The sequence below is a fragment of the Strix uralensis genome, chromosome 1, assembly GCF_047716275.1.
Source record: "Strix uralensis isolate ZFMK-TIS-50842 chromosome 1, bStrUra1, whole genome shotgun sequence".
Lineage (NCBI taxonomy): Eukaryota > Metazoa > Chordata > Aves > Strigiformes > Strigidae > Strix > Strix uralensis.
This window is the reverse complement of record NC_133972.1, coordinates 35,322,817-35,346,347: the sequence shown is the minus strand read 5'-3', so window position 1 is coordinate 35,346,347 and position 23,531 is coordinate 35,322,817. Positions and strand designations below refer to the sequence as shown.

At 40.4% G+C, this 23,531-nt stretch overlaps 1 protein-coding gene across 1 annotated transcript; it reads right to left on the bottom strand.

Annotated features, from left to right (window-relative positions):
- Positions 1 to 147: 147 nt before the first annotated feature.
- On the bottom strand, positions 148 to 22,437 carry SPMIP4 (sperm microtubule inner protein 4). Its single transcript, XM_074869206.1, is given in 15 exon segments — positions 148 to 239; positions 242 to 553; positions 556 to 639; positions 642 to 701; positions 850 to 967; positions 3,621 to 3,712; positions 3,924 to 3,957; positions 3,959 to 4,099; positions 4,648 to 4,733; positions 6,554 to 6,733; positions 7,785 to 7,819; positions 13,574 to 13,645; positions 17,165 to 17,231; positions 17,234 to 17,319; positions 22,289 to 22,437. Coding segments are annotated over 15 exon segments (1,608 nt in total).
- Between the last annotated feature and the right edge of the window lie 1,094 nt (positions 22,438 to 23,531).

The following is a 23,531-nucleotide window of genomic DNA, read 5'->3' as shown; positions in this document are numbered from 1 at the left end:
TAGTCTCGAATAGGCTGCACATGTCCTGGGCTACCCTAGCTGCTCTTCTCTTTACTGTTTGAATTTACTGTGGTTCTCTAGGAAAGGACAGACAGTTTGTATTGAGGTAATTTTATTTGTGACTGTTTTTAAAGGACAAGGAATGTGTCAGTTAAAGAAATAAAAAGCATTGAAATAATAGAATTTGTGTCTCTTTCCCTGAGTGATGTTACCGCTGAGGTCTTTTGTCTCGCATCTTAGGAATCATGAAAACGTTTTTGTGCTGCTGTCTTAGAGGAGGAATGCTGCAGCTCCAGCAATGCTGTCTGGTGCCGAGGAACCTCACAGCTAGGGATCCATTCAGGCAGTGCTGTCTCTCTTGGCCTGTCCTCTGGTCTCCATGCAGGCTGACGTGCTTCTTGATGCCAAAGCTTGTGCAACAAAAGTCTACTTTTCTCACTCTTTACATCCAGTGGTAAGCCTGGCTTACGTAGACTAACTGGGTTTTCCCAGATTGTATGTTGATCCAAATGTCTGGGCTTGAAATCTTCATAGGAGAGGGAACAGGCAGAAAGGATTCAAGTTCAGGCCTTCCTGAAAGCTGCCACCTGTACAATGCTTCTGTCTGCAATGTATCAGGGATTTTCTGAAGTTTGTTTCTGGCAGCCTTGTATCCAGATAATGAACTTTCAGGTAGCACGGCTGAGACAGAGTAGCCTGCACTTGGTTCACATCCCATTTCTGGCCTGTGCTTTCTGTCACTTTATGCTGCTGACCTAGACTGGCTACTGTTTTTATTTTACTCAGCATTGTGCCTCAGTAGCTGGCTACAACAGTAGGAACCCTGAATAAGGGCAGAGGCATCTGAACACTGGAGGAGTACTGGTTCTTGCAGAATTGATTTGTGGAGACATTGACCTTGAAGTAAACATACAGTGCACCCTTCAAGAGGTCTCACTTGCAAGAGACTAAGCAGAAATGTTTCCTTCTATATGGAAGAAGTAACAGGATCTACACTGTCATCTAAGTCTCTTATTTTAGCAAACCATTGCCTGAGACTAGTGAAATGGCTCAGTTAGAGGTCTCCCAGGCAGAGGGAAGCAGCCCAGACATTTCTTACTGCCCTGCCACATAGGGAGCAGCTTAGAGTCAGTCTTTATGTTTTGGAAAAGAAAGTATTCCGCTCCACCCCAATGCATAAGATATAAATGGGTATAGATGTCTTGTGTTCTCTTCACCTTTCTTCTGTAAGCATGTCTTCCCATTTGTGGTCTCATAGTCAATATGATAATATAAATGGTGACTTTAACTTTTTTTAACTTCTTTTAGGAACTGTTGCAGGTGGGACTGAGGATGCTCACTGGCATGTGACTTTTTAGCTTGCTTAACCACGGTTTGACCCACTGCTTGAGTACTGTTACCCCATATTAATAATTTCTACTGTTGAGGCTTCAGATACTAGTGCGGAGTCAAAGCCACATTGTATAGGAATTGTTCAAACATAAAGTACATTTGAGTTCTATAGCCAAAGAACAGACTTCAGAGTTACTGTGCTGAACAATCTGAGTGTTTGATATTTAATGTATGTATGCTTTAAGTGGAATAATGTTGTTCAGATAAATCACCATGGGTCAGGGTAGGCCTCTGCCAATCACACTTTGGAAGCTAGGGGACAATAAAATGCTCAGTTTTGAATTAATGTAAGCTTCTAGTTTGGATTTTCATTTCCAGAGACAAGCTGTTGAAAGCGTTCTTTAAAGTGTTCATCATCATAAAGCGAAACATTTGTTTCTTCATCACACTGGAGAAAAAGCTAGACAGCTTTTCCATTTCAGATACAGGGATTCAATTATCAGAAACTTGTAAATGCCATTTCAAAAGGGATTTCCTTGCTTGGATTTTTTTTTTTTTTTAATCCAATAGAAGTAAAGCAGGACAATTTGGGGACTTTTTATCCAGGGTGTGCTGGTTTTGACTGGGATAGAGTTAATTTTCTTCATAGTAGCGAGTATGAGGCTGTGTTTTGGATTTCTGCTGAAAACAGTGTTGGTAATTCAGGGGTGTTTTCGTTATTGCTGAGCAGCGCTCACACAGAGTCACGGCTTTTTCTGCTTCTCCCCCCACCCCACCAGCAATAAGGCTGGGGGGGGCACAAGAAGTTGGGAGGGAACACAGCTGGGACAGCTGATCCCAACTGACCAAAGGGACATTCCATACTGTACGATATCATGCTCAGCACTAAAAAGCTGGGGGAAGAAGAAGAAAGGGAGGGACGTTCAGAGTGGTGGCATTTGTCTTCCCAAGTCACCGTTACCCGTGATGGAGCCCTGCTCTCCTGGAGGTGGCTGAGCTCCTGCCTACCCATGAGGAGTGGTGAATGAATTCCTTGTTTTGCTTTGCTTGCGCGCATGCCTTTTGCTGTACTTATTAAACTGTCTTTTTCTCAACCCGTAAGTTTTCTCACTTTTACCCTTCTGATCCTCTCTCCCATTCTGCTGGGGGGTGGGGGGAGTGAGTGAGCAGCTGTGTGGTTCTTAGTTGCTGGCTGGGATTAAATCATGACACAGGGCCATTTTTGGACTTGAACTAAGAAAAACGCAGCATTTTACTTCGTTGCTCTGCTTCTTGTGTGTGTGTGCAGTTGGAACCCAGGAGTGCTGTAAAGCCAGCAGAGCAGGACTCCATTCCTTCTGTTGTTTTACCTGCAGAATTGCTTAGTCAGTTACAATCAGACCTGTGTATGTACTCTGCATGACAATGTGCAGGTGTCACTGAATGGCTTAAGCCAGTACAGGTAATGAATGGTACATTAGCAAACACAGCTCAACTTCATTTGTTACTCTTATATACCATGTTATGCTCATTTGCGTGAGTAACATTTAATATAAATACTATCTTTTCACTTTTATACAGGCTCCACAGAATGTAAAAATTGTTGAAGACAATAAAACATGGAGTTTTCCAACATAGTTTTATACATTCTTTAGAGTAAATCTTTGCATTAAAATAGAATCTGATAATGTTACTGATGCACCCTTAAGGAAGAAAGGCAAATCACTCATGCAAACAGAGGAGGATGAATCATAGAAACTCTGCAAACTTAAACTGGTATAGTTAGTAAGGAGGCGATAGCCTGCCATGGTAATAGGTAACTTACCAAACACACAGTGTGCCATAAACACACTAAATTGATGAGGTCAGTGGGGTTGTCCTGATAAACACCAACTGAACATCTAGCCAGTATGTTTCAGTCCCTGCAGTTCTGCACCATTCACACGAGAGCTGCCAGCTCGTTTTATGGAGACTGTTACTCATACTCCTCAAGGCAAAAGGTCATTTGAATTGCTGTCATGTGTTGTTGGCAACTTTAAATGGTAAGATAAAAAATAAGCAGATAATCACAATAACTTTCTCCCTGCAAACCCTGAAAAAGTCATTAATCCATTACAGAAGTTCTGTCAACCAGCTGTGTAAGGACTGGTTTAGTATACTGAACTTTTGCCTCTGTTTTAGAGTGAGCCTTCCCCTGCTCTTAAGTATTATCGAAGGGAAGGCTTAGTTCTGCTAGCTGAATCCGGTAATACTCTTGCCAATATTACTTGTGGTGGAAGCATGAAATTCTTAATAAATGCAGTACTTACTAGTTCCGTGTATTGACCTAGTTCTCCTGTTAATCTGCCAACTGCTTTCATGTAATAGTTGTCCAGGATAAGGGGACTCATAGCACCTTTTTCTTAATGGCGACATACTTTACTGTCACATACTTTTATTGGCTAGGAAAATCAGAATTAATGCACAGTTCCTCTGAAAAACCTCAGATAATTTACAGTTTGTGTGGCCTTTTGTACTAAATGACAAAAAAATAATTTGAGAAATTTGGAGTTTATCACTTCATGGTCTTTAATTGCTATCCCAAGGAAATTAAATTAACAGAAAATGCTTACCTATGAAGTCCCGACTGAATGTTGTGATTCCCCAGAGCTCTTTCAGTGTTTTGTAGCATATTGGTTGTTCTTGCAGAGAAGTTATATTCTAGCTCTTTAAAAGTAGAGTTAGGGACCATTATATTTAGTGGATTTAGATAGTATATTTGACCCTTTTCTTCAGCAAATTTAGGAAGCTGAAGGATAAGAAGAAATAGATAAGGTATAAACCAGATATTTGTGCTGGATAGAAAAGACTATTTTAAACATTTGAAATAACGCATGTGGCATCACCCTCCCCAATTATCTATTTAGTAAATGCTAATAAAAGTAAAAATGTGATAAAAAAATGCCTTCAGTACAGTATTACTACTCAAGTGGAAGATTCAACAGGTACACAATTCAGCTGACCTTGAAGATCTCCATGGTAGCTACATCTAGGCAGAACATTATGTGCTATATAAGCTTTCTTTTGTAGTCACAGTTATAGACTGCCTTAATAGATTGTTGCTTATTGTTTCTCTTGCCACGTCCATAAAACTGCATGTCTATAAAGGCTGTATCTTTCTTCACTGCCACTGCTAATGTTTCTTCTACATTAGGTGACTGATCTCATGGATCTGCAGACAGAACTCATCTTCACTCTTCTGCTACAAGATCAGCAGGGTTAAATCAGATCACCCATTTAATCAGTGTAAATTAACCCAGCTGTCTTTTTGGAAGCACTCAATGTGATTGTCTGCACCAGCAGATCTGCAAGGCTAGTTGTCTCCCGCAGAGAGGTGATGACAAACAGCTGAGGGCTGGATCTTATACCAGATAAAGCTGCCTCTGCAGAAGGAGGAGATCCGGATTGATTCACACACCAGTAGGGAAGATTCTTACTGCATTTTCTGTGCATGATTTTTGCAAACAGCAACAATAAAGCTTGATGAATTGTGAAGCTGGCTCTGTACTCATATTGTCACCATCAGAGGAACTGAGTGCTACTAGATGTCTTATAAAAATGAAACTGCAGTGCATGCTTGGAAGAGCTTAGTTTCCAACCCTGCTTCTATCACTGCTTTTTCAGTCCAGTCTTTCCAGTTCAGTTTCCCTATTTACCCCACAATGATGCTGTCAGTGTTAACTATGTAATAGCTACTCTGAATTTTGTAAAGGTGAGGTGTAGAAAAGGCACAAAGCTTTTAAATACAGCCTTACAGTGGTAAAAGGCACCTGAGTGTGGTCTGAGTTACCTGTATTCAACCAGAGATTTCTCCTTCAGTCACTGAGAACTGGGGTGTCCTGATTTCAGAGGAAGTCAAACTGTATGGAGGGAACAGAAAATGAAGTTAAAGTATTTTCTAAGTGCTGGTGGTAGCTGCCCCCTTAGCTAGTAATTCTGAACCTGCTAAGCTTTGCTGGAAATAGGTCTTGGCCTCCAATGATCCTCCTGCTTTGCAAAATTGGCTTTGTAACCTCACCAACACAGATGAGTAGTGTTTCTTAAATTGACCAATGATCAATGAAAACTGACTAAAAATGACTACTCCTAGTGTTACATAGTCGGTGGAAAGATTTTGGGTTTGGATGGACAAATACTCCACTAAAAATGGCTTGTGTACCTAAATATATAGATAACTTTACAGCACTATGACTCATTCCACAGACTGGGAATGACAGCTAATTAATGCAAATTGACCACCATTATCGGCTTTGATGAAAAGCTTCTTACCCATGCCAGTGTAGCTTTTTATGTTTCATACAGTTATGGCCAAACCCTTCCTGGCAAGTACTGCCATGGCGCACAGAGGTGCTGGCTTTCTCCTGTCCCAAATTCCCCATAACCCTGTGTGGTCAGCAGCTGCCAAGGACTCCTCATCTGTTCATGCATGTGATCTTTAAAGTTTTCCAAAATGAAGTATCTGTCAAAATCCCAATGTAGTAGAATGCCTCCAGGGAAACACAGAATAAGAACAAAATTTTCATGCCCTTTTCCTCCAATATATTATGTAAAACACTCTCAAGGTAAAATGCTGCTGGGGTTAAAAACAAACACCTCATGATGGCTTACATGGTATTCTGTAAATAATGAATGTCTAGGGCTTCATCTCAGTCTTCGTAAAGGATAAGAAGAGTTGCTTTTTCTCCCTGGACCTTGTTCTACCATCTGTGTAGTGATAAAATCTTTTAAATAATTCAGCTCTTATTTCATGGGTACCTCTGTTGTCCTTAGTAAAGGTATGACAGGCATGACTTTGGCCCCAAAACTGCTAGTTTTTTATCCCACTGATGCATTTTTTTCCTTTCTCTTGCATTGTTTTGGACTGTGAAGAATTATTTGTCTGACAGAAGATACCAGATACACTAAATGATCCACCTTGCTTTTGTGGGGATTAGCAGCAATGTGAATAGCTCTGTTGGCTTCTGAGGCTACAAGGTGTTCACACAAGTCAGGTTTACTCATCATTCTGAGTGCTGAGGTATCCTCCATGGAGACTGGAACTCCCAGCACATAGAGCTCTAATTTAAGCCAAGATGCTTAGCTTGACCACTGATATATTCAGATTCTGATTCTGTTAAGCTTCAGTAGAAAGGAGTCATGACTTCAGTAGTGTTACTAAGTAAGTTTCAAGAATAAATGGTAAACCAGCAGAGTGCTGCCTTGCCTCTGGTCTTCCTCAGAACAACCATATCAAAAGCCTTGGTAGGGATATTGGGATGGAAAGGCTGATGGCTGCTTGAATCAATTCTAGTGTCTCAATCCTCAGGTGATCAGAAGTTTGGGAACATGATGTACCTAGAGATGTGTGTCTGGTAGGGATGAGAGGTGGGAAATGGCAGGCACAGTGATCTTGGGTTGGTTTGAGTCAGGAAAAAGGACAGAAAGAAAATTTCCTTATTTTGCATCTCACAGAGTTTTAGTATTAAATATAACACTTTGCAAGAACTGGGAGAGATGTGAGAATCAGAAAGCAGTATCTTACTTCTTTAATCCCCTCTTGCTTGCACCCTGCAAAGAATTCACAATGATGATTCCCTTGTAGCTTTTGTACATGATCAGTCATACCAATTCATATTTACTTCTATGTGGCTTAAGGGAAGGAAAATGTGGACTTCTGATTCTTGCACAGCTTCAATTAATAGTAACTGAGTTTGTGTTTGTGAAATCAAAATTTGTCTCTTAGACAATGTTTATTTCTGGAAGGAAGGAGGATAAAGCTGGAGAGTTTTACGGGATACTGAGAACAGTGATTTCATGGAATATTTGCCCATAATCCTGTAGCTGTTCTTTTCAGCTTTCAACGATAAAATAATATAAAATCAGGGGAATCCTGAAATCTTTTGAGGAAAACGAAAGCATCAGTTTATTCCATGAAGAGAGACTAGCACTCTGTTCAGATTCTTCTAAACTTTACCACAACTGCATACAGCATCTTACTGAGAGCAAATACCTTTCCCCAACTGCTGCATAAAGCACAGTCACAACCTTATACAGGAGCCAAATTCATTCCATTCCTGAGGCTGTGCAGATGTCTTATCAAGCTAGGTATTTCTGAGGCTTCTTTCTCATAAATCTGCTTTATGCGTACTCTAGATCCCTTGGCTGTGCTTGGTAGATGCTCCCAAACACTTTAATTCACACTAGGTAAAGAGGCCATGAACAACACAGTTCAGAAAACCCAATTAGCCCATAGGCAAGTCAGCAAGATCAGTATTTGTTAGGAGAGTGGGTGTGCTAGGCAAACACTGCTAACCCTATCATTACATGCTTCATTCAAAAGAGAGGTTTTTTGCCTAGTAGTGTTGCTGCTGCTTATTACGAAGGAACCTGCACTCTGCAATTATGGCTGTAAGAGGAACAACTTGCCTTTTTATTTCATTATGGAAAGATAAGATGTAATATAGCCAAACTGTCTGGTGGTTTATGAAGCCTATATTAGGGAAGAAACATAATAAATAAGTTACCTGAAGTGACCCATGTTCATTTCCACCTCCTAGACTTTATCTGAATCAGTGCAATCAATATACATTAGGGACAAATCAATGTGTAAGCAGTGCAGATAATATTCTTACTGATACCACTCATTACATGAGGAATGTTTTGTGTTGCCAGGTGCCAAAGACTGAAAAGACACTGGGAACAAGCGATGTGCAGAATGTCTTTTTAAAAGGAGGAAAAAACTAGCCTCTTACACTTTTGTGTAGTAAGCTCTATATTAATTAACAATGGTACATGCTATTAGTAAAAATATATTCCTTTTCAGTAATGCAAAACAAAACCGTATCCTGTTTATACTTGCAGAGAAAATACTTATTCATTCCATGCTGATAAATTATTTATATTTTGCCATGGAGACTTATTTTATGCTTCAAATAAGTTTTAAAAAAAGCAGTCGAAAACAGAAACTTTAAAGGGCAAGAATTTCATCACTGTGTCTAGCTAAGAGTCTCTTGACTACTGCAACAAGTCAGAAAAGTATCTAAGATTAAAAAAAAATATTAATTTGCTTAATGGTTCTTTGTGGTATAATGAAAAAATTTTTAAAAACCCTGAAATACAGTATTATTGGTCTAATCTAAGTGGTTCATCTGGAGCTCCAAAATCTCATGTATTTCATGAGAAAGGCTTACTTACCAGGTCTTGCTTGAAAGGATCCTTACCATATATGGGTAGGAGAGATTGTCTGATGATAGTCTTTTTTTTAAGCTTTATTATTTTTACAGTAATCACACAAAGTTTCTTAATTCTGCAAGCCATATACCAAAATCCTCATATTGCTAAAACCCCTTGATTTTCTCAGTGAGAAGGATGTCCTAGATTCATTCCCAAGCAGGAGATGGTGCTAACTTCTCAGGGCTCCTCCCGTTGCTCAGTTTGAGGACAGAGTCATGTGGGATGTTAATAGGCCCCATGGGGACTCCATCGTTTCAGCCTTAGCAGTTCCTGTGGGAACTCTTCTCCTCCCACAGCTGGGTGTTACTCTGTAACCTGGTTAATGAAATAGCCATGGCATGGGAGCTGCACCCAAGCTCTCTCCCAGTCACCTGTGACTCAAGATCTGCAACTTGGCCACTCCCATCATTGAATTAGTCCCCGTAAAAATAGGTGGTGTGCAGTTGCAAAGAGGAAATATGCCCCCTTGTTCAAAGAGTTTAAATACAGCCCTGTGCTTATTTCTTTCCAAACTGACATGGGTGTTTTGAAGATAAACTTCAAGTGCCACATCAATTTTGTTCACACATTCTGATACAACATACAGAAGTCATGCATTTTATTGTGAAATCTATACTGTGATGCTACGGGACTCAGTGTAATCGACATGAGGTGTGATATCTCACAGATTACCATGCCAGAGTAACTCATGCCTCAGCTGAGATGAACAAAAGATCTACTTTTAATGTATGATGCTACAAAGATAACAGGACTTCTAAGTGTTGGATTCTGACAAACATTTGTATATTGTTACATTTATAATGGCCTGGAACTCTGATTGAAACTTCGTATCTGTCTTGAAAATGGAAAGCTTTTACAGAAATAGCCATACTTACAGAACAGCTAAGTTTATTCCACAGATACTTCTAATTGATTTTCCATTTCTACTGTTAGAACTGGTCCTGTATGTCTACTGGTACTGTAGATGTGAAGGAGAATACTTCTTAGCGTTTCTTTTCAATTCACATTGTGTTACAATATTACAATTGTAAAATTGAAAAGAAACGCTAAGAAGTATTTTCAATTTCCATTTCCATTCACACTGTGTTATGATGTGAATTGAAGAATGCTTCATTGCATTCATTGGGCATATTCCTGATACAAGTCTGCGTAAGTAAGGAGAATCAGTCTGCTTTGTGCTTTGGCATGGCACTACTTAAGTACCTTTGCAGAGCACTTTTCTTTATAACATCTAAACTTAAGGCAGCAATGAAATGAGGGTGAACATGCATTTTCATGACTGCCATGATTTAGAGAAGCTTTGCATTTTCAAATGTGGACAGTTATTTAGAGTGTTACTTATACTTTTAAAACTCAAACTGGGTAATCATGCCTGAAGCCACTCAGAATGGATGGTAGTATTGAAAGATAGAGATCTGGATGGAAAGGAAGAAAGGAATAGCAGTTTTTCCAAATTTGGCCCTGAGATGGTTTCACTGGAATTCTAGTAGACTTTTGCCGGAATCTGACAGTATCAAACAAGAAACAGTTGCTCAGTATTATGTTCTCTGCCCCTTTATGTTCAGTCCACGGAGGATATGGAGTCTATCAGTCTCTTGAAAAGAAGTCCGAGTCAAACTGAAGGAACTTATGCTCCTAGTTTGGAAAGCTGTAGAACAAATCCAGGGAGCAGTCCAGATGGACACCATCTCATTGCCCTAGCAATGAGTTCACTATGGGCACTCTTCAAACATGTTTTGATAAAATAGGCATAAACCAAGTTTCATGTGAGAGAGGGTATCTTTATGGAGACACTAGCTTTGCCTGCAGCAGTTCTGCAGCTTCCTTCCTGATGTAGTGCAGAGCGCTATGTGCAGAGACACACTTGTTCAGTAATGGTAATAAAAGACACACTGGAACCTGTGTGACCTTCATGAGGGGTTCCCACTTACCACTATTTTTCTACTCTCTGCCACATGGTAGGAACCTCTGAAGATCTGTTTCTTCTCTCAGGTGTGGTGTTGTCCTGAAAGTGATGCAGTGTGGGGATCCTCATGACCTTCTTTTCTAGATCAGGCCAGAGAACTTTTTGCTGCTCTTTCCTGTTAATTTCCCATGTACTCAGTAAATTATTGAGAGAATAAGATGTATCACTCTTGCCAATTTTAACAGGAAGGAAATTATGACTGGAGAATAAAACATTTACCATGTGTAAATTGGCTTTGTCTGCAGCCTTTTATTCTTGCAAATGGAGGTAATGACTTACCTGGCCTAATCTTAAAACCTGCTTGGTCAGGGAGTGCAACTCAGGGAACCACCAGGGGTTGAGGAACTGGGGGACAGCCAGAGGAATGTAAGTGCTGTGTGACATGATAAACACTGAAAGCAGATTAAAGCCCACATGGAAAAAAGCCAGTTTTCATTCATTCTGTGCTGTCACTGAACCCACTGAAAGCCTCATCGGTGTGACCTGTCTTTGGAAGGACAGTTGCAAATGCTCTACCCTGATGTAATGTGTGTGTGTGTATAATAGGGTTCTTGGCAATGACTGAGGGTGTTTTACAAGGCCTTTCAGGATTTTGCAGTCTTGTTTGATGTGAACTTATTACACCTTTAAATGGGAGGAGACAACTAGTTTTCTCCAGTACGTTTAACTGGAAGGGCACATGTGTGTGGCCCACTGCTAATGCACATCTGCACAAACCCAGGGCAAAACTGGACAAGGATACATAGTGTGCATCCTTAAGGCAAAGGCATAGTTGTTCCATGAAAGTGTAGAGAGTTATTGCAAATGCCTGGTAATTCATTTCCCACAAAAGACAGTAATGGCTCAAAGGAGCCCTCACAGGCTATAAGGTAAATAAACTGAGTGTTAATAGCTCCCAGGTAGGCCTGCAGAGCAGCACTTGGAGGGTATTTTTCAGGAAAGGTTCCATGTGGCTGTCACCGCTTAATAGTCCCTGACAGCAGGAAGAGTATTTGCTCTGAAAGACCTTGGACTATGGATGCGGAAGATTTTTGTGTGTGTTTCACTTTTTGTTTTAAATTATGCATTCTTTCTTTCAATTTAAAAGTCTTTCAAAGACCAAAAAAATACAACCTTATAGGAAAAGAAAATGCTCAAACTAGGGCAAAGCATAGAGACCCAGCATGTTTCAGGTTAAGATGCGAGTGCAAAATAATGGAGAAAGTACATCAATGTGCTGTTGATCAAATATTCAGAGTCCAAGTCATGAACTTTTCAGTATGTACAGGGGCAGAGTTTGATCTACTCTTGTGTAAAACCGCCTTCCTCCTTACACAGCTAGCACAAGGACATCGAGTCCCAACAGTCCCTGGCTGCTTCCTTTTAAGGAAGCAAATCCCCAGAAAGGTGCCGCTATCTCTGCCTCAGCCTGTGTACATGGATGATCCATTCTGGTGAGGAGCTGGCACAAGGAACACTCTTGCTGTGAAGTGAATGGATCCCAGACCATCCTTAACCAAGAAGAAGCATTTGAAGTTGACCAGCCTAGGCATTACTGAAAACACAGCAGGCCTCCTACCCCATGCAATGGGCAGTTTTTAATTTTTCTCCACAATCTGTGTTTCAGCTGTTTCAGGGATACCAATATAAATGACACGTAACAGGACACTTATTTGACTAGGGAGTCACAGCGGACCAAATTGTTCCTCAGCGTCATTCCACTGCAGTCAATAGAGTTTTCTTGGGGATAGATTAGGTAATAGAACCACCGAGCTTAACTGTGCAACATGAGAGTGCTCACTTTGCATGTTGGTTTTAAAACAACTTTAAAAGTGCCCCATTATCTTACAAAAGTGCACGGGTCAGTTCTTGTCACTTAGTGCTTAGGAAACTTGTAGGAAGAAACTTGCACGGAAACCTGCTACTTTCTCATAGCTTGTAATCAAATTCTGCAGAAGCGACACATCCAGAGCGTCTAATGTACATTGCTGGTCAAAGGCCATAAGCTGTTCCAGTGAAAAGGCGTTTTGGCTTGTACGTTCTTGTAGGTAACCTACACTTGCACACTTGCTTCTGCTTGTGCTGCATGCTGTAATGAGGTAATGAAGAGAGAAGCCTGCAAAAAACAGTGATTACAAACAGCAGGGTTGCAGGTTTCCTTGTGTAGCTTCTGTGGCCTGTTTACAATTAGCTCTCCTGCTTTTCTAGAGTGTCTGATGTGATGTACCTGCTACCCATTTACACAAAATGAGGAGCAGGTACCTCACATACAGGGAGGCTAAAGGGGCGTAGCGGGAGCAAACAGTGCGCCTCACAGCCCTATAAAGATAACTGGTAAATCGTTGCAGAATTATTCTCAGGTTTCTAATATGCTCTAGTTATCAATACTAATATGAGATGTCTAATTTGTTAATTTTCTGCTTTTGAAGAATTTACATTTACACTTTAAATTACCTTAATCTAAAATCTCGGTAGTTTGATCAAATTTAAATGTTTTGCTGGTGCCATCAAGTGGCAAAATGTTGGGATTGCAGAACTCCAGCAGCATCCAACTTCACTCAATCTGGTATCTCAAACAGCAGCAGTGAGGAAAAGAATCCTTGGCAAGTCTCCTCCAAAAATACATATATATATATATATATACACCAGAAAAATGGACTGAAATACACATGGTGTCATGGTTACTTCAATTATTTCAGTTCAATCTGGATTCTAACTAGTAGAAAGACTAACATTTTTGAGATTACAAGTTGATCAATATGGACAACCTGTAAAGCTAACTCAGAGACACTTGTTGAAGAGCTACTAAACTGAAGGAGCATGATGCCGTATTCTGATGTTTGATATTCTGATGTTCTGATATTCTGATGTCACAGATGTTCCCAACTGTGTTTGCCCTCCTTTGTTACTAGCTAATCCCTTTTTACAGAGCATGGCCCTTCAGATTTCATATCATATCTGCACTTCATATCATATGTGCGTAATATCACCAGAGTGGAATGAATATTCAGTTTGCTGTTCTATTCACTAAATTCACAGTCTGGTTAATGCACACTTTAAACTTACAGTTCATAATTCATACGCCCATCATTTCTTTTCAGCTGAATGACATCATAATGTTGCTCAGTGTGAAGGCCTCTGGGCAAAGAGAAAGCATAAATGTATAAAGTTTATGCTCTATTTGCTTATAAGAATCCAAATATATTGATATGTTTTTGTCATGATTTCTCAGATAACCAACCCTTAATATCAAAACTCATAGATGCTGCCAGTGTGGAAATCTATTCTGGGTTTCAAAATCTCAGTCATGCAGGGCTGGATTTTGAGAGGTGCTGAGCACCCGGGCCTGAACCCAAGGTTCCTGAGAATGCTGAGCATTTCCCCCTGTGAAAGCCTGGCCCTTACAGCCCCTCAGCATGCACACCTAACATTCAGTAGGAGCCGTGGGAATGCCTTGAATGGGTGCAGGTTCCAGATTTTGACCTTATAAGGAGGTAAGTTATTCCTACGTTATGAGGATCACTTTCAGCTCCTGATGCCAAAGGGCTTCCAGAGTCCAGCCAAACTGCATGATGCTTTTCACTGAAGCGAAGATAGCAGCATACCTGTCATAGAGTTTAAACAATGGAAAACAATCAGTATGGGACATCGGGTAAAAAAAAAAAAGGCAAAAAACCACAATAGAAGAGAGAGCAAATGCGAGTACCAAAATGAAGGAAATGCAGTTGGAAAAATCAGCCATAACCAGTAAGATTTTCCTGGTATTAGAAATAACCTTATAGTTCTGACCTGGCCTTGCTAAAGCTGAGCTTCACCCACAGTATCTAATCAAATGTCTATTGCTAAAAGGAATGGGTGGCCTTAATTGCATGGCTGAAGAAGGGATGTTGGCTGAGAGAAAGGGAGAGAAATGATGCTGAATCAGAAGGAATCTTTTTGACTTTTATGGCTGGCTCAGTGGGCTCCCAAGGCTTGAGGGTTATAGCACAGTCCAACAGGAATATGCTCATAATACTCTGGGTCTAACCACAAGTTCAGAATGGTTATTGTCTTCTCTTTCCTTTTTAAGCACTTTCCCACATTGGCACTGTCCAGTGTAATGCATGCTTCTCTGACATGGGTACTGTCAGTTGAGCAACGTGGGCATCTATGGTCAGACTTAGCCTTCCAGATCTGGTGCAAGGCTGTGTGTTCAGAAGTGCTGAGCACCTTCATCTTAAACTAAAGTCACTCAGACATCACACCACAGTAGTACTCGACTTCCATCCTGGAGGCCAGGTCCTGTGCACCCTTCTGTGCACAGGACAGTTGGTGCTGAGGGTGCTCCCTTGTGACAGACTGTGCTACAGGAGGGTGCTCCTGTGGAGCAACAACACTAATTTTAGAACCAAATTCAGGGATTTAAGAGGTCTGAATGCTGATTTGGGATGATCAGTGTAGTATCGCTTTACTGTGAGAGCTGCCCAAGATAAACAACAAATGGATGTCATGAACATAGGTTTATAAAGTAGCTTGCAAATGTCTTCTCCCTTTCTGATTGCTAAGTTGGTTTTCTGAGATGGGGCAGGTCGTTGCTGTGACTCATCTACCTTCTCATTAGGTACTATGCCTGAGTTGGACAAAACATTCACTTGCTCACAATGTGAGGGTAGGAACGTAAAGATAGCTACACAGACTACATGCCACCTAGGCATTTTCTACTTTGTGGACCTCTTTTTCTCTTCAGAGTGGATTTACTTGTATGGATCAGGGGCTCTACACTAGTGTTCCTGAACAACAAATAATTCAGTGGATTGCATATTCAGAAAAGAAAAACAGGAGTAATGAAACTTCTTGTTTCAAGCTCATTATACATTCTTGTACTGATCCTGCCACTGTGGGATCATAGCAACTTGCCATGCTCCTGGGATAGAAGTCCCATCAGCATCATTTAACAAAAGAGCAAGTTCAGGATTCTCCACCTGGGATGGGGTAATACTGGTTATATGTACAAATTGGGGGATGAGAGGCTGGAGAGCAGCCCCATGGAAAGAGATCTGGGGTTTGGGTTGATGGCAAGTTGAATCTGAGCCAACAGTGTGCCCTGGCAGCCAAAAGGGCCAACCATGTCCTGAGGTGCATCCAGCACAGCACAGCTAGCCAGTCGAGGGAGGTGATTGTCCCACTCTGCACTGCACCAGTGTGGCCTCACCTCGAGTACTGTGTGCGGTTTTGGGTGCCTTAATATAAGAACGACATTGAACTACTAGAGTGTGTCCAGAGGAGGGCAACCAAGCTGGTGAAAGGTCTTGAGGGCAAGACTTACAAGGAGCAGCTGGGGTCACTTGGTTTGTTCAGCTTGGAGAAGAGAAGGCTGAGGGGTGACCTCACTGCAGTCTACAACTTCCACAAGGGGGGCAACAGAGGCGAGGTGCTGATCCCCTCTCCCTGGTGACCAGCGACAGGACACATGGAAATGGAATGAAGCTGCGTCAGGAGAAGTTCAAGTTGGACATTAGGAAAAGGTTCTTTACTGAGAGGGTGGTCAGTCACTGGGACAGGCTGCCCAGGGAGGTGATTATGGCACCAAGCCTGTCAGAGTTCAAGGAACTTCTGGACAACACTCTCAGTTATATGATTCAGTTTAGTTTAGGTTCTGTGAGGAGCAGTGAGTTGGACCCAATGATTCTTATGGGTCCCTGCCAACTCTAGATATTCTATGATTCTGTCATCATTTTACAGAGAGGCTAGTTCATGTTAACACAGAGGAGAGCAAGGACAGGAAGACATGTTTCGAGTCTTTGAGTCATGTTTTAACCCTTAGATAGCCATGCAAGATGCTTAGTCTACATCTTCCATTCATGTTCTCCAGGGAAGCCTGCAGGGCTGAAGGCTATCCTTGAACTTCTCTAAGTCAGCCCTAAGCAGCACCATGTTCAGCCTCCAAAGCTTTCCTGTAAGTCAGTAATGGTGATTTGAAACCTACCTGAGTGTCTGAACAACAGAGATTTGGCATCATTGTTTGCCTATCTATCAGCTAGTCAGTCGGGTTTTTTTTTTTGGGGCTTTTGTTTTGTTTTGTTTTGTTTTTTGTTTTTGTTTTTGTTTTTGACAAAAGCTATCATGATGAACAAGAAGTTTTGGAACTGGTTTCAGTGGAAATAGCACCAACCCCAGTATGTTCTAAAGAAGAAATTCATTGTGGTAAGAGGCTAAGAGAGGAGCCCTGACTCAGAAAGTATACCCCAGAGTTCTTCCCCTCAGCTGTTGTCTAGACAGATCTCTTCTTTTACAACAGCTTTTCATGTTTATGCCTATGGGAGTTGTGGATGCTGTAATTATGCCAGTAGTGATATTTTTAAGGTCAGGAAGGGTATCTGGGACAACAGCCAACAGTAGATAATTATCAGATTATAAGCAAAATATAAATATGGAAATTTGGAACTTTAAGTGTTTCAGCAAAACACTGTGTGGAGATATGTGGATACCAATATATTCCCACATTAATATTTAGGGCACTGTAAAAAAAATAGAAGCTTAAACTGCCTGGTTTTGGAATGCAGATACTTGCACATCTCAGTCTACATTGCTGTCTAACCTGTTAGCGGTCTGTTGCTATTCTTGTTAAAAGCATTTCACTTAAACATTTTGATTGTGAGAAGTATATGTGTAGCCTACCTTGGCCAAGGGTCTACACCACTACTATAAGGTGGATATCCTTTAACAAATGTACATAGAGACTTACCCTGTTGTCTTCTGGCAGTACAGGTAGTGCAATTCCTTCATGCTCCCTTTCTTTTCCCCAGGGAAGCTTGCAGCAGTGAAGGGATTCCCTGTCTTTTTACATCTGAAGGAAAAAAAACCCCAAACAAACCAGAATATTTAATGGCAGCAACAGAGATGGTTACTTGAAATCTTGTAAACAATGACAACTTGGCTTTGTTTTCTTGGCTGTGAGTTAGCCTTATTCTGGGTAATGCTATTATGGTGAACTTAGGAGAAGTAGGTACAATGGTGATTGGCAATTGTTTAATGAAGGTCTATTATGTTTTAAACAGTGAGAGGAAGATAGATATGTGCAACATGTACATCTTACAGTGTACTTGAGTCTCAACTGCCAGCACGTAGATATCTGCACTGTCCCTTCAATACTACATAAGTGGCATATGGGCAGCAAATATATGCAACGGCACAGATGGAAGCTTTAGCATCTAATTCCCACTGATTTTAGAATTTGTTATTTGTAGCTTTGAAAACCTCCCCTCTCCATCTCTAGAGAGGAGTGAGAAATGTTATTGTTTAGTAGCTGTAATTCACAGTGAATACAAGCTGTGTCAGGCACCTCACGTGGATGTGCTAGTGGCTGAGGATATTCAGTACATTTCCATGCATTTGTGTCATTTGAAATCAAGCAGTTCGATGTGTTTGGATGCATGTTCACCTTACGTAGTTTTGGTTTACAGTGTTGTAAAGATGAACACTAAAGTCACAGAAAATTTAAAGCTTCCTTTTCTTTTGGGTGGCAGCAGCTTTCCAGTCAGGAGAACACTTGCACAGCCAACTGTCTTATCTCCTTAATAAGTCCTGCAAGGATCCAGGAGTCGGACTCGATGATCCTTATGGGTCCTTTCCAACTTGAGATATTCTATGATGCTATGATTCTGTAAGAGCCGAAGTGAGTTGATTTAAATTTGACTTAGCTGCCCAGGATTTTCTGAAAACCCTATCAAGGAAGCAATGAACTGTTGTATGTGATGGGGATGGTCATCCTCAGATGTTTTAATGGTGTGCTGTCTTCATTCATATGAAACCAGAGAGTGATGTTTAGGTGAATGTGTTGGGAACCAGCAGGCATGTCTATGTTTGTTGTCAGCCCTTCCACCATGGGGTGGCCCTGATTCTTGCTTTATGTAGACCTCACCTATACTGGCATCTTTTTCTGATATTGGTTGTTTTTTTATGGATGAGTGAAGCAGCTGGACATGGCTGCAGACCAGTAGGAGTGCCTTTGTTGATTGTGGTGTAGCCACTGCACTGCTGTCACAGCACAGGCCGTGGTGAATCATGCAGATATTCCAACTCGCTCCCATACATTGAGTTTCTCTGCCCTGTGCTCCAAAGTATGGTGTTGCTCTAAGGTTCTGGATGTGTGATTCCTGATGGAGAGAGGTGTATCAGCTAAAGAAATCCTTGTTTAAGCAGACATGTTATTCATCTTTGGTAGTGTTGATCACTGTTTTGGAGATGGAGGGAGAGGGTGTTTTTTATTAAGCTATATGGGGAAGAAGTGCCACTCTGCAGATACTATCTGGATTCAAGCTTATGGTATTTTTCAGGTATAAGGTTCCCCTAATTCTGACTTCGTCTTACATTGATTCAAAGGTAGAATAACATCCCTGAGCCCACATCTCCTAAAACGTGAAGGGAAATAGGCTCATTTATTATATAGCTATGAGCATTTCAATGAGCATTACAGTCCTGACCTTCATTATGAGTACAAGCTTTTAAGAAATAAAAAATAATGGCTACAAAAACTTCTTCTCATAGTACATTTAGACTCAAACTGTGGCAGAGTCCTAGATAATATCTAAATAGATCTTAGGAAAATCTATGGGAGAGATCATGATCTACAAGACACAGACAGTCATGCCATGTTGTGTTTTGTTCTCTCTGGTTTCTTGGAAGCGCAGTGCCCTTCTATCATGTAGTTCCTTCTGTGTGGTTCAGCACTACTGTGCTGCTGCTTGATGCTGTTCCTTTATCCTGCCAGGGTGCAAAGGGCAATATGTTTGTATTGTAAAATGAACCAAAATAAGAAACAACTGGTGTGCCATAGATTATCAGAAAGCTTTTCTTGTTTTAAGTTTCTGAAGGAACTCAAGCATCCATTTCTTAAGTTTGGTCTAAAGCCTGTTTTGCCCTTTCTGAAAGAAGGCAGGCAGATGCCAATTCACCTGCATTGCTGTGGTGTTTCTATTCATTAAGCTGACTCTCACTGGAAACATTAATAAATCATTCCTGTTGACTGCTATCTATAGGTTACTAAGTTGCAGAATAACCACTTTACCTTAGACAGAAAAGAGAAACATTGTACACAAAGGTCTGATCATCCATTCGCCCAAACAGGAGTTTGTTAAGTGTAAAATGTTTCCAAGTCTCCTTCTCACAAAGAAACATTTATAGTTGATATTGATCCAGCGATACTGAAGATCTCAAGGACACAGAAACAAATGTCTCTGCCCAGAGAATATCAAAAGAGGGCTAAGGTGAACAAAGTTTTAAAGAATATCTCGTGAACAATCCTTAAGAGTCTCAGCAATATAGTCAATGATTTAATAGAGACTATTACCATTTCTAACTTCCACAATTGTAGATTTATTCTGAATTCTGCCAGCCAACTTCCAGCTTTCTGGCTCTTTTGCTCCAACAAAGCTAATGTTCTGGGATAAGAACATCAGTTTACTAGTGCCTCCTTTATTTTTAAAAAGTTACATTTTTCCCTTCAAATTTGTTTTGTTGTGGGGAGCTCAAACCTAAGTGTATGAATACAGTGTCTTAGATTGTGAGTTTGTGAAGAGCTCCAGTAACTGATTTGATCAGTGTATGAAGCCAACACATCTGAGGCAGGATGTTGCCAACAGCTTCCAGAAAGCCTGTGGAAAGAGAGTTCTTAAAGGGATAGGATTAGGACCTGCCTTCTGAGTGAGTTCACATAGGGCGCATTCACACTGGCATTTTAATTTGGACCAGGAGTGCACTTTTGACATGAATCTCCCAATGGTCTCTATTTTGCAGGGCCTTGGTCTTGGAGTACTTGAACTGTGTTCCTTCTGGATGAAATTAACTGGAAGATGTGCTCCAGGAATGCACCAGGAGGGCACCTCAGCCACAAGTGGACCCTCAGATCCTGCAATCACACTAGAGGTAATCCAAAGTAAAGAGCACCTGAAATGCATTTTTTCTGGACCTCAGATCCTCAGCACCAACTGTTTCACTCTACACATCTTCTTCTGTCGTCCACAATACTTGCCAATGTAGACATAGTCACTGAGCAACATACTGATTTGGAATTCAGTGAATTTTTTGGGGGGTGAAAATGGCTGAACTTTTTTTTTTTTTTTAACTCTTGGCCAATAAACATATAAATAACTAAATACATCATCTTAGTATATCAACACTGAATCTGACTATCTGATCATACAGTAAAGTCCTTAGGGTACCTTCTTTATATATGTATATAACCTAGCATTATACAAATACACGTACATGCCTCTGGTTATTCAGGAGTGCTCTTTATCAGTGCAAGTGTTGGTAACGAATACTCTTGTCCAAGATGATAATGTAATAAAATTCATGGATGCATTATTTTTAAAAGCTGAGAACAACTGTGTTCTATTTATTTATTTGCTTGTAACTATGCAACTTGAAAAAAAATGCACCATTTAAAAAACATGTATGATATTGTAAAACATGCAGCCACCTTCTTTACAGGTATAAATTGGTGAGTTCATGTGAGTGTGTGTTTACATTAGCAGAAAACTGTAGCTTACTGCCTGTGTTACAATACGGATTTTCCTGTTCACAGAGAAGAGAAATGTTACAACCTGGCCACGTTTATTTCTTGTTTGTGTTTCAGAGCTGGGTCTAACGTAGTTGTCATCTGAAAGATGCTTTGCTGGTGTGTTCAGATCCCGACATTGCAGCCCATTCTGAGCTTAATTTTTTCTCTTGCTAGGTATCCTGTGTAGCTGACACGAATCTTTCCTGTACATTCACTAAAATTTAGATCAGGCCTATAATTCAGTAAACTTTCAAGTCTGTCAATAGTTAAAACAGTTCAGATGGAAATTCACCCAAATTCCTGTAATGCAAGGAATACAACTAAAACTTGCCTCAGGGAAGATACATAAGTGGGAGTCAGCAAGACACAGTTTGACAAGTGTGATAATCCAATAATATCAAAATACTCCGACTGGAATTCAGATGTTGAATATGAGACATTATAAATAATGGAAGAAGTTAGCAGTAGTAGTAAACCAGAGGCTGTCAGTAAAATGGAAGCTAAGAATTGATTTTGGTAACAAAAGATATAAAATCTCATGTGAAAGAACACTGCAGGACTTGAGACTAACTCTGGAACCTGTTACGTATGTAAAAATTAGAAATTTAGATCAAAAAAAAGTTGTCATGAGTACTAAGCAGCATGGAGGTTCAACTTTCCAGAACTTTAAAACCTGCAGGAGTTCTGCCATATCCTGCCCCTAGGTAAGAGTATAATTGGGACTGTAAAATACAGTAAAAATGCATATTCCTGGAACTTCCTGATTATACATTGGTAACGAAGAAAGCAAAATGCAGGCTTCCTATCATTTTAAATTTTAATTCTAAAGTTTATCTCAGTAATTCTAGGTCAGCCTGTAATCTAGGAGAAAAAAAAGATTCAAAAGAGGAGTAGATCAAAGAATAACATGAGAAATGTTGGTGACTGGTTTGCAAAATATGCTCGTTTTTTCCCAGATTAGAAATACAATATATGTGTTGGTTTTATTCTTTATGAAAATTATTTCAGGATATTTTGAGCACTAAAGCCACAGTATAATGTATTTAGCAGTCCTCTTTTCAGCTGCAATCAACATATTTCCCAGGGAACTGACAGACTATTACACAAAGTAGAAAATGTTTTGTTTCATTAAAACAAAAAGAAAAACATTGTGTCTTGCCAGGAAAACCTAACCATTAGAAAACACTTTCGGTAACAGTAAATGGATATCAAATACTTTTAACAGAATCATTTACCTTTACGAGTTCTGTTCTTACCTGTCTTATGAGACAGTTGGACAAGAAGGAATTTGAAGTGGAGTTAATACCTCATTGGACTCAAAGGTTCTTGATAGGATTTCAGTTCCCTCAATTTCTCTATAGCAGTGGGGCAGGTCATGCAGCAGCATCATGTATCATATTTGAGCTTCTAGGGGAAGATACAGGGACAAAATACCAAATATCAAAGGTTTTGTTAGTGCATCTGGATGCTAAGGAGGAAACATGGATGAGTTCTGCCTAATTCTGGCAAGTGTTAACAGGAAACAATGGTTGCTTTTACTACTGCTACTGGTTATTTGTACCAGGTTACAAAATAAACAAAAAAAGGAGGCAGATTAAAGAGGTGTGATACTGTTGCTTTGTGTCACTGATGAACAGAGCTAGAAATAAACTTTCATGTAATGGGAGGAGGTAGTTTGGACTTGCAGTCAGAAAGCCTTGCTTGTGAAAGTCTCACTTTGTGAATTTGGATTCACTGTGAAGTTGCGGTCCCACTCTGAAAAGGATGATATTAAACCCAAGATACTTTTCATAGAAAATAATTTTTTCCTTAATTGGCATGATTTTTGTCTTTCTAGCTCTGTGCTGAAAGGAAATGCTTTAGTCCCCCTTTCACTTGAGTGAAGTTGTATTTCAACACTGGTTGACTAGCTCTTTGTGATGAGAGGTGCTATATTAGGTCAGTATAAATGCCTCTGCTCTCTGGAACGTCATGCAGGCATTTATATCTGAACAAGTTGCCTCTGTACTGAGCTGCTCTGTTGTGCACGAGAAAAGCACCAGGACTTGTAGTTTCAACCCAGTGAAGCTCTGGTTCATAGCATCGAGAGTCTTCTCTCAAAAAACCACTAGCAACTTCTTAGATGAAGTACATGAAGAAGCACTACTGCTTCCTCTGTGTCCACCAGGAGCCAGCAGAGCATTCCCTTGTATTTGTGCCCTGCTTCTTCTGGGATTCTCGGTTTTCCTGAGGAAGCCCTCAGAAGTCCATTTGCTCTATGACAAGCCCTGTAGGGGTGTGTAATAATGTTTAGTAGAAGTTCACAGGTACAAAGGGAAGCAGTGAATTCACTTTGCTCTCCACAAGCTGTGACAAGGCTCCTTTTGACTAAACCCAATGGCTCATCACATGGAGAAGGCTGAGAGGCCTTTGTTTTACCTCCTTACATTTTGAGTTGTACCTTTAAGCCACTTCTGTATGGCTCTGCACTTAATGGTCTGCTAG